At 34.0% G+C, this 12,407-nt stretch overlaps 1 protein-coding gene across 2 annotated transcripts in view; it reads right to left on the bottom strand.

The window, feature by feature from the left end:
• Nucleotides 1-12,407, bottom strand: part of POLK (DNA polymerase kappa) — a 62,168-nt gene that overhangs the window by 40,095 nt on the left and 9,666 nt on the right. For both annotated transcript variants that reach the window (XM_082651521.1, XM_082651522.1), the window contains exon 2: nt 2,454-2,617. In XM_082651521.1, coding sequence (XP_082507647.1) covers nt 2,454-2,609 — 156 coding nt within the window. In that variant the 5' untranslated portion in view covers nt 2,610-2,617. The remainder of the gene's footprint in view (nt 1-2,453; nt 2,618-12,407) is intronic.

Here is a 12,407-nt window from a genome sequence, read left to right as displayed (position 1 = left end):
AAAAGTAAATTGCTATGGAGTGGCAAGAATTAGAAAATTTCAATTTAAGAAAGATATTTCAGATAAACTCACCCCTCCTCCCTACTAGAGGAATATATATTATATAAAGCATACAAATATATTAATATATAAAATACATAAGTATCTATTCTATGATTGCTACATATTAATATCATACAAAATTTATATGGAAGAGCAAAGATTCAAGAATGCCTAAGATACTCTTGTAAAAGAACAAAGGCCAAAAAAAGAGAACTTGTTCCAACAGATATCAAGACTTTAAAGTATTGTATTTAAGATCATGTTGTACAGTGCAAGAACAGACAAATAATCTATTAGAACAGTAGAAAGCACTGCAGATCAGTAGGAAAGGATGGACTATTTAGTAAATGGTACTGAGACATGAGGAAGAAAGAGGGAATATCTGATAGGGTCATCTAAGATAACTTAAATATTCTATTTCTTAACTTGAAAACTAGGATCATAGGTTTTACTCTTTGTCTTTTAAAAAATTGTTATGATGAAAATTTCAAAGAAGTCTGAAACAGAAAAATATAGAGGTTGCTATAATAAATATATAAAACTATCACTGAGATTTAACAACTGTTAACATTTTGCTTAATTTCCTTCAATGATTTTTTTAAGTGAACTGTTTTAAAGTAAGTTATAGATATAATGACATTTAGCTATTCTATAGAGTATTTTAGCATGCATCTTTAAAAATAAGGCCATTTTCCATAGTAATATGTAATCATAATAACATTTCATAACTAATAAAATTAACAATAATTCCTTAATATTATCTAGTATCCTCCCTATATTCAAATTCCTCTAAATGTTCCAAATGTATTTGTTCCAACCAGGATCCAATCCATATGTTATATGGATTCCTTATTTCATCTCTTATGTTATTTCATCTCTTATGTTATTTCATCTCTTATGAATCCATATGTTATATGGATTCCTTATTTCATCTCTTAATTATCCATATGTTATATGGATTCCTTATTTCATCTCTTAATTATCTTTTATTGATACTTTTAAAATTGTATCTACATTTTATATGCTTAAAAAATTATTTTTCCCTCAACTCTTTATTTTAGAATTTCCAAATATTTAAGAGTTGAAAGAATAGTACAAGGAACACCTATATGTCCTCACCTAGACTGACCAATTGTTGATATCCTGCTACATTCGGTTTCTCTCCCAAATCTTATGTGTGCTTGTGTGCGCACACACACACATACACACACACTCACTCTCTCTTTCTCTCTCCACCCTCTTTTTTTGGCTAAACCATTTGAGAGTAAGTTGGTGCAGTTATCAGCATGCATTTGCTAAGAATAAGGATATTCTCTTAAATTTTACACCTTTCTGCATGGCTATTTCATAATACATAAATGAAACCCCCCAAATGGTAGAAAAAACCCATTAAAGAACACTTTTATGATCTTGGAGAAAGTCATATGTAGTTAACTAATTCAAGTACGTAAAAAGAAGCAAACGAAAAACTACTGCACAGGACTAAACTACCATGAGCAAAGTCAAAAGGTAAACAATAATCCAATGGAAAATTGTGCAAAGGGTTAGAAGAGACAGTGTGTAAAAAATACACATATAAGTGGCTTTTAAACATATGAAAAAGATGTACAATCTCACTTTTCATAAGAGAAATATAAATTAATGTGACCCTATGTTACCATAGACTGGCAAATCCAGAAGTACAGTAACACACTACGTTGGTATGGTTGCAGCATGGTAAAACATACTCTCACATATTGGCAGTGGAAATGTAAATTGATACAACTACTATGGAGGGCAATTGCACAATTAATTAAAAACTGCACATGCATATATCCTTTCATGCTATATGTATTTGGTGGAATAATTCCACTTCTGGGAATCTCTCCTATAGTTATATTTGCACATATGTAAAGTTATGAAATACAAGCTTATTCACTATAGTATTGTTTGTAAAAATGGAAGACTAGAAATGACATTATATTCCATCCATAAAGATTCTGACTAGTTCAATAAAGTATAGTACATCCACATACGCAGGCATAAAAAAGAATGAAGATCTCTAGTTTCTTATACAGAAAGACTTCAAAGATATATTAACTGAAATAAAAACAAAAAACCCACAATTGTACTATTCTCCTATTGGGGTGAAAAAAAAAATGGGTGAAAAAAGAAGATATATGTTATTTTGCTTTAACATGCATACTTTAACATGCATGCTTTAACATGCACGTGCATGTGAAGTAGAAAACTGGATGGCAAAAGCAACAGAAGAGAAGGGAAATTATTCTATATGCATTGTAGCTTAATAATTTTATATATTAAAATATTTAAAATTATAATTAAAAGGATATTTAAAATACTAATTTTCTTTTAAACAGAAAGTTAAAAAGTTACTAAATTAAAGATATTGAAAGAAAAAAGAAACATACCTTTGTGGCTTCCATTATAATTTTGTTAATTTTCTCTTTATCTAATCCTTCCATTCCGGCTTTATTATCATTAAGTCCCACCCTTAGCAGAAGATCATCTTTGTAATTGTCATTCTTCTCCTTTGTGCTGTCATTCTTCTCCTCTGTGCTATCCATGGTGTAAACTTAAAGTAAAAAAAAAAAGTTAAAGTTAAAATGGCTTTTTTGGGAGAGGGGTGGACATTTAAAAGTTAAAATGATATAGAAATCAGCAAAATAAAAATGACAGTTAAGATTTTTTGGCTACGGAGAAATAATTATTACTCAGATTTTAAAATTATTATCCCAAGATTACCATACTCTTGGAGGGAAGAAAGGAATCAACATTTCCTGCCAACCTATGCTAGCCACTATGCTTGGTGCTTTACACTTGAATTTTACACAGCAGCCCTGAAAGGTAGATATTATTATTATTATTTTTATTTTTTATTTTTTGCAGTACGCGGGCCTCTCACTGTTGTGGCTTCTCCCGTTGCGGAGCACAGGCTCCGGAAGCGCAGGCCCAGCGGCCATGGCTCACGGGCCCAGCTGCTCCTCAGCATGTGAGATCTTGCCGGACCGGGGCACAAACCCGGGTCCCCTGCATCAGCAGGCGGACTCTCAGCCACTGCGCCACCAGGGAAGCCCAAAGCTAGATATTATTATTCCCAATATAAAGAGAAAAGAAACCTAAGTTTTAGAACATGCCTAGCGACACAAATTTGATAATAAGTGACAACATCTGTGTCCGACAGTTCATGTTTTTCCCATATTAATACACTGCATAAGAAATAAATACAAAATAACAGTTTCCATGCCTAACATTAAGATCAAAAACATTTATTACTTACTGTTTGCAGAGTTCTATTCTTAAATCAGTGAAAAAATATAGGAAGAAATATCTATCTACTTCCAGGAAATCATTACATTTTACAATGTTATGTCACTTCTAAGGTTAATTTCAAATAATAATTCTTTAGTGTCTTTATATAATTCTTTATAATTTACCTTCACATACATTCACTTTTAAAAACAATTATTATAACCATGCAAAGTAGACTTGCTCATTCTCATGTTAGGGAGAAAGAAATTTGAATTTCAGGAAGGTTAAATGAATTGCCCACCACAATGGGTAATTATGATAATAATTGATAATAAGCAATTATGATAATTATCTGATAATATGCAAAAGAACTAGGATTTCAATCCAAGTCTTCTTACTCCAAGTCTAAAGCAGCTACCATGACATCACAGCTACCTCCAATTTGGGCTTCACTTATACTACAAATAAATGGCCAGGTGAATATCTGCCATGAATCTACAACAAATTATGGCAGTGATTTCTCATTTGCATGATTTACAGAGGGTTCACTTATTCTACTCTGCCTTGAGGACCTTCCCTCCCCACCGCTCCCCTCCTCTTCCCTTCCCTTCTTTTCTTTTCTTTCTATTTAACATCCATCACCATATATAGTTGGGTTTTTTTTCGTGTGATGAGAACTTCAAGATCTACACTCTTAGCAACTTTCAAGTATACAATACAGTATTAACTATAGTCACCAAGCTGTACATCTCCATGACTTATTTTATAATTGAAAGTTTATACCTTTTGATTCCCTTTACCTATTTCCCCCATCCCCCTACCCCTCACCCCTCCCATCCACACCCCATCCCTGCCACTGGCAACCACCAATCTGTTCTCTGTGAGTTGTTTTTTGTTTTTGTTTTTAGATTCCACATATAAGTGAGGTCATACGGTATCTGAATTTCTCTGACTTATTTCACTTAGCATAATGACCTCAAGAGGACCTTTTCTTGATAGCTGCTTCCATTTTTGACACCAGCAGAGAATAAAATAAATTATGGAAGGAAATTTGAATACTGTGATTATTAGTGACAGTTCCATTAGAACAAAAAAAGTGTATAACACAGTAGTTCTCAAACTTTGTGACACATTAGAGGGATGTCTGGAGGGACCTTAAAACTCCAGATGGCCAGGTTGTATCCCATACCAAATAAATCAGAAATTCTGGGAGTAGGAGCCAGATACCAGTATTTTTAAGAGATGCCCAGATAATTCCAGCGTGTCCTAAAGTATTGGAACCACTAGTGATGTTGTTTCTAGGTACCTAAGGGAATATAGGTTGATTTTCTGTTCTTATCATTTGAATTTTTTTCTCTTCAGCTTTCACATTCAGCCTAATATTATCCTGTATTTTGCCTTATGCTTTAGTAATCCAATAATTTATCATTTTCTAGTAAAACAGGTGAATGTAATTCATTCATAATTTCCCCAAACCAACACTACTGAAGAGGGAAGAGGCTAAATACAGACATCCTACATTTAAGCTGCCTTGTCCTTTAAATGTTAAAATGTACGAAAGGAAAAGAAACAATTATTGAATGCCTACTACTTCACATATAGTATATTACTTAGCCCCAAAACTCTGAGAATTGGTTTTGGTCCTTAATTGGCGAGAAGAACTGGGCTACCAGCAATACTGGCGCCAGGCAAAGTTGTGAGATAGGTAAAGTTAGTTTTCATTACCTTGCTGCCTTTTTTTTTTTTTGGCCGCACTGAGTGGCTTGTGGGGATATTAGTTCCCCGACCAGGGATCAAACCTGGGCCCTTGGCAGTGAGAGCCCGGAGCCCTAACCACTGAACCGCCAGGAAATTCCCACCTTGCTGCCTTGTTGATGCCCCATCACCAGGTAACATATATCCAGTTTCATGGGCACAGACTTACTATCATCTACATGCTAATGACTTGCAAGTTTACAGCTCTAGTCCAAATGCCTGCCTGACATCTCAAATTTAGCAAGTCTGAAATTGACCTTCTCATCTGCCTCCATCCCCCAAACCAGCTCTAATTTCAGCCTTCCTCATCTCAGTTGAGGGCAACTCTAATCCCCTCCAATTGCTCATGCAAAACACCTTGTAGTGATTCTTGACTCTCCTCTTTATCACACCCCACATCCAAACTGTCAGGAAATCCTGTGGGCTCTACTTTCAAAATGCACCCTGAATGTAACCTCCTCTCACTATTTTCACTGCTTTCACACTAGTCTGAACCACCATTATTTCTTGCCTGGATTATTGCAATAGCAATAATCTTAAATAGTCTCTGTTCCTACCCTTGCCCTCCTATAGTCAATTATCAACACAGTAGCCCAACTGATTCTTCTAAATCATGAGTTAGGTCATATCACTCCTCTAATAAAAACTGTACAATGGCACCTCATCTCACTCCAGTATAAAACCCCAAATCTTTACAGAATCTGTATCCCTATTACCTGTTACCTGTCTACCCTCATACCTAATACTCTCCCCCTTGCTCACTGCTTTCCAACTTTGCTGTTCCTCAAATCAGCGAGGCACACTCTGACCTGGAGGCCTTTTGCACTGGCTGTTCCTTCCTCCTCGAGGGTTCTTTGGCCAGATATCCTCTTGTCTAAACCCCCTTATCTCCTTCAAGTCTTGGCTTAAATGTCACCTTCTTAATAAGGGCATATCCTGACGTCCCTATTTAAAATTGTAGCCTGATTATCCCTCCTACAACACCCTCTTTCCAATGCCCCACTGCTTTTCATAGTTTACTTACTTATTATGTTTATTGTCTACCTCTCCTGTGAAAATGTAAGTTCCATGAGGGCAGGGAACTTTTTCCCCCACTGATGTATACCAAATGCCTCAAACAGTGCTTGGCACAGAGTAGGTGGTCAATGAACATTTGTTAAATCATCAAACTCAGTTTATATCATTTTCTCATTCTTTTATTCACATAGCAAGTTCACATAATCACATTAAAAGATTGGGAGAAAAACTGCTTTTCTGAAGTTAATTTAAAAATACTTTGTTTTCTCTTATTTCAATATTACATATGTAAGGACAAGTATATGAGCTTAACCACTTTTGAATTTATGAGCCTTATTTTCCTATGAAATTTCATGGTTAAATTGGTTTATTAAAGCTTTCAGGACTTCTATTATAATATAAGAATATTTTGAATTTACATATTAGAATGCTTGCTAGGCTCCATTAATATTAAAAAATTCTAGCTGGTATTTCTACTTTGGGAAATTAAGTTACTTTGTTAAATTTAATTTGTTTGATTAATATTTTTCAATTATATCTAAATCTAAGAAAAATCAATGGACAAAGGTAATAAACAACATACTAACTTTTAGTATACTTGGATCTCTATGAGTTCCTTTTGGTACTATCATTTGTGTTACTATGGTGAGTCTGCTTTTGTTGTTATTGGTTAGTATTTCTGTTACTTTCAAATTTCTAAAATTTCTCATTAGCACTGGTTATCTGTATTCTTCCCATTAGCTCTGAGTTTCTTTATCTAGAAGTCCACAAATTGAAAGGGGGAGCTTCTAGCAGAGATGATCACGTAATATAACAAAGTATGATAAATTCCATATTTTTCTGGGAAGTGAGATTTAGTACTACTTCAAATGGCTTTGTACAGACAGCATATAATGGAAGTGCCTAGTATGATGTCTGGTACATGATAAACTCACAATCAATACTTATTATTTATTATTATTATTAAAGCTAAGTCAAATTTCCAGAGCTGTGAAAATCACTAGTCCTACTTTTCTTACTTCGCTCTTTAAGATAAAGAGACTCTAAAAGGGAACAGGGTACACTGTGAGCATCCTTGAGAAAAAGCTAATGTTCACAGATCATATAGATGAATTTTGTTTTGCTTCCAAAGAAGTATTTATCCTACGATTACTGTGCACTCACATATAGTCACATATATAGTCCCAAGGTCTATGAATGGATATAACTGTGACTTACAAACAAAAAAATTTTTTGAGAAAGAGAATAGTCAAACATTTTTATAGTTCAATATTACAGAATACAGTCTGTTAACTTCAATTCAGAAGCTGCACAAACAGTAATGCACAGCTCAAAGGAAAGAACTCTGGGTTCCTGTGGTTTAGCATATTGGTTTAAAAGCACATTTTCTCTGAAAATATTCAAATTCTTCCAGTCTGATTCTACCACAGACTATTCTGGTTACCAGTTTAAAAATGTAAGGGCAACCTCTGTTTTGGTGATAGTAAGAAAGGAAAATTAGAATTTTTCAGAAGGAATTCTAAGAAAGAAGTTTTCTGTGGTAGGGTTCCTCCTCCGTATGAAAACCACACAAAACTATGTAAACAGTATCAAAAGTGCTTAGCATATTGACCAAAGTCACCTGGAATTAATCTACCAGGAAACAGGTAAAATATACTAAGGGTAACAGAGAGAGAGAAGGAGAGGATCAAGCAGGAGGGGAAGGAAGAGGGGAAAGAGGAGGAGGGAAAACTAAACTATAGTAGGGTCCTAGACAGAGCTTGCTTCCTATTTCTAACATACTGTAAATAACCAAACTCAATAACCAGCCCCCCCAGAAAACCTTTATATGTCTTAAGAACAAATATTATTTTTAAATCCCTCAAATGTTCAAATATTTAATGTCTGAACAGATTAAGCACCCAGTACAAAACTTCAGACTGTGATTAAATGTTCTTTTTACAATCTACACTTACATACAGTGAATGTATCAAATTAAGAATATTACTCTAATTTTAATGTAGTAATTTCCAAATTAATGCCTGACCTAAAGTTTTCTTTCTCATTTCTTATAAAAAAGTTTTTTAAATTTTCAAAAAAATTAAAAAATCACAACCCCAAGACTTTAACAGATTAATTTGTTAACATGTTCCTCTCCAATTATTTTACACACACATATATGTACATATATACTCAAACTGCATGCCTACAATTTTTTAAAGAAATTAACATTTAAAAAATAAATTTATTTATTTAATTTATTTTTAGCTGTGTTGGGTCTTCATTGCTGTGCACAGGCTTTCTCTAGTTGCAGTGAGCGGCGGCTACTCTTCGTTGCGTCACACGGGCTTCTCATTGCGGTAGCTTCTCTTGCTGTGGAGCATGGGCTATAGATGCACAGACTTCAGTAGCCGTGGCACACGGGCTCAGTAGTTGTGGCTCGCAGGCTCTAGAGCCCAGGCTCAGTAGTTGTGGCACACGGGCTTAGTTGCTCCGCGGCACATGGGATCTTCCTGGACCAGGGCTTGAACCTGTATCCCCTGCGTTGGCAGGTGGATTCTTAGCCACTTGCCACCAGGGAAGTCTCTACAATTTCTATATGATGGGAATTAAAGCACAGAGGCACCTCTGTATTTTTAGCTTTAGTTTTTTATATCTTTGCAAAATAAGATGTACAAAAATTTCAAAATTATTTGAGATAGGATTATCTGCAATATTTAAAAATTTATATGTATCACTGAGAGAAATAACAGAAATTATGTAACCCCACAGATCTTAAACCAAGGGGATGTATGCTAAAAGAAAACTTAAGTTGGGAGTTCCCTGGCGGTCCAGTGGTTAGGACTTGGCGCTTTCACTGCTGTCCCCTGGGTTCAATCCCTGGTTCAGGAACTAAGATCCCATAAGCCACATGGCTTGGCCAAAAAAACCCTCAACCTTTCACCAAGGATTTAAGGTCTATTCTTTAAGAGAGAACCATGCATATATTCTCTTCAATTGTCTTTTTCCTTCCTGAGTTGCCTATTAATTTAATTTATTTCAAAGATGAATGAGACAGAAGGCAGTCAAAAACCCTACACTCTACATAATCCTACAGATGTATAACATTCGCACTTAGAGAATAATAAATTGAAATTATCTGCTTCTTAGTACAGAATGAAATATATCCTGATACAAAACACATTAACTAAACATCAGTTCAGGGACTTCCTTGGCAGTCCAGTGGTTAAGGCTCCACACTTCCAATGCAGGGGGCACAGGTTTGATCCCTGGTTGGAGAACTAAGAGCCCACATGCTGCGTGGTGTGGCCAAAAAAAAAAAAAAAAAAAAAATCAGTTCAAAGGTAAATTCCCAAAGCTCAGTTTATACATTCCTATTCTGATGATGAGTTGCATATTTTGTAAAAAGTCTTCCAGGTTCTTTAACAAGGAAAACTTTGTTTATACTCACACAAAGGAGGTAGGCCAAGAGGTTCTTTCGTTGGGTATTAGATCAAGTCAGCAAAAATATTTACTTTTGTAGACGTGGTACCAAACAGATTAATTGTTTTAGTTGAGGTATATAGTAAAGCACACAAACCTTAAGGGATAGTTGAATACATATGGTCTTAGAAAAGGAGGAAAAGATTCTCTTGTGGTACCATTTTGGGTACTGTAATAACTTTTAAAATTCTACAATCTCAAATGTTACCATTTTAATATAGAATTGCATAAGAAGCCAGGATAATAAGGGAAGGTTACACCACTAGTAGGAAATTTCAACTATTATATTATCACTATACTATCTCCTATATTATTAGCAGGAAAATATTTAATAAGGTCAGAAAGAGTTGTACAGGATATTTTATTTTCCTGTCCTGGGAAAATGATCATTTCAATTACCTCCTCTGCCAAATGGCTCCAATTTTTTCTGAGCCCTAATCTTGATTCACTACTGATTTCTTAAACTTCTCATAGCTCTAACAGTCTACGGCAGGAGTTTAAAATATTTTTAGCAACGTAACCCTTTCACATGAAATCTCAAACTTTTCCTTAAATCTTTGTTCTACAAATGCTGTACAGCTCTCTTATAATTTCTTCATATATATTCTATCACTAAAGTAAAAGAATAGGTAGCCTAAAGAAAAGCAAAAGTTAATAATAACCTTCATTTCTTTGGTTCTCCTGATTCCTTAGAAATACCTGTGTGAACACTGATATATACTGAAATTGTTACCAACTCCAAGACTGAACTAACAGTTTTCAGCTGACAATTGTTTACTATTGATGAATTTTAAAAGATGGTTTCCATAAGAAGTCAGGCTCTAAAAATCATTATTATTATGTTTTCTTCCTGGTCTTATACATGCCTGAAAACCAGAAACAAAAAATTAAATTAAACATCCAGAAAATCTGCCAATCATAGGAAAAAAAATTAGTAAGAAGTTGTGATTTTGTAGTAGTTAACCCAAAATGATTTAAAATATATCCACATGCCTCCCCCCCACCCTAATAAATAAAAAACTCCATAAGTATCTGACTTTTGTTCAGATTATACTCTGTTAAAAGAACTTTGGTTTTAAAAATTAACAACCTATTTGTAAATTATTACTAACATAGTTATGAAAATACATTTAAATAGACATGACATAGAAGAGCACCTGATAACAAAGGATCTGGAATTTATATTAAATTAGCAAAAATAATTATTCTTGATGAGATGATCTCTTTCAGGGTTATATGCTATAAGTGGGGGGGTAATAATGATTTGGTTTTAGTGATACTAAATTTGTTTTGAAGCATCAACTAACATTAAAGGAAGGTTTGTGAAAGGAGCATAAATTAAAAAACCCTTGCAAAACACTGAGCTAGAATAATTTATTAAACTATAGAATTTGGTTCTTTAGTTTCTCATGAATTTTAACGGTGCTTAGTGATTTTTCTCCTGGGCCTTGTTAATTGCAATTCCTACAACTTCCCTTCAATCATCAACCAACTAAACTTATTCCATTAATCCATATATACTGAACACTCACTATGTGACAGGTAATTTTAAAGCTTTACTTGCTCTTTAATAATAATGTAACTGTTAAAAACATATCAATAGTTTTATTACTTATTTTTGTCTATATTTTGAAAGTCTAGCATTATTGTCTACATTCTTAGACATACATTTCTGTATGCTAGAAAATAATGAATCTATGAAAGATGTCGTATATATCTCATTTTTACAGCACCTTAATCAGGATCATCATATAGCAAGTTCTTTAATAAATACTTTAAATGAAGATGAAGATAACTGTATATTAATAAACTATATCACCATAACAGCATGCATATTCCATAATAATATTTTTCACCTTACTTGACTGAGAAGAGGACCTGAAATTACAGTAAAAGTGAAACAATGAAAGGGGTGGGGAGAAAAACAGAAAGCAAACACATTTACAAAATAACTATCATGAGGATTCTACCAGTACTTAAGAATACCACAATGCTCTATATAGTATGGCTTTAACATATTAACAAAATAATTTTTCAATGTAATTTCTCAATGTAATGAAAAGACATTAAAAGTTAGAGACTCAAAAGCTTGGGGAGAAAAACAGAAAGAAGATGTATACATGCAGAGAGTGCACACTAATATCCCTGTTCATCTATTACATATGTACACTATGTACTTTTTAGACTAAAGTATTTTTTACTGTTATAGTGAAACCTATTAAATGACAACTACCCCTAACAAGTTTTTAACCCACAAAACCAAATAGATATAAATAAAAGATAATGAAATACAATTTCAATTTTATTCAACAGTAAGAAAGAATAATTCTGCTTAGAACATGCCTGACTTGGCTTTCCTCTGAACAACAGGAAACAGGACAAAAGGATAGCCTACATGCTCTTCGAAATTCTGTTTCTGAAATCAGTCTTAATGCTGAATGTAGAACTGTCCATGAGATGTGACTTATTCCTAAGTAGCTGTATGCAGTGTATTAAGGTATCAATGAGAACCTCCCCCTCCCCCCTCAAATAAAGTTGTCCTTGGAGAGTTAAATGGTAAAAATCAACACACAAGGGAGTCTAAGATATATATGCAAACTCACCTTAAGGATCAGAGTAACAGGCAAGTCCTAGCAGTATGAACATAATATAATAATAATAATTGATGTCAATAAAACAAAGTCTTCCAATCCAAATGGAGTGTGGGTAGTTAGAAAAAGAAAGTAAGCAAGGTAAATATTGGCAATGCCTAGTTAAATATCCATCATCACAACAGGGATAACCTAACTTAGTGCTACTAATCATTTAGAATCATAATTGAGGAAAAAAATATGAGACTGGGATATAGTAAAAGGACATCAAGCCTATATTTGAAACCA

This window comes from Grampus griseus (assembly GCF_964374135.1).
Source record: "Grampus griseus genome assembly, chromosome: 3".
NCBI classification, from domain to species: Eukaryota; Metazoa; Chordata; class Mammalia; order Artiodactyla; family Delphinidae; genus Grampus; species Grampus griseus.
The sequence above is the reverse complement of the archived record's forward strand: the minus strand, read 5'-3'. Positions and strand labels throughout refer to the sequence as shown.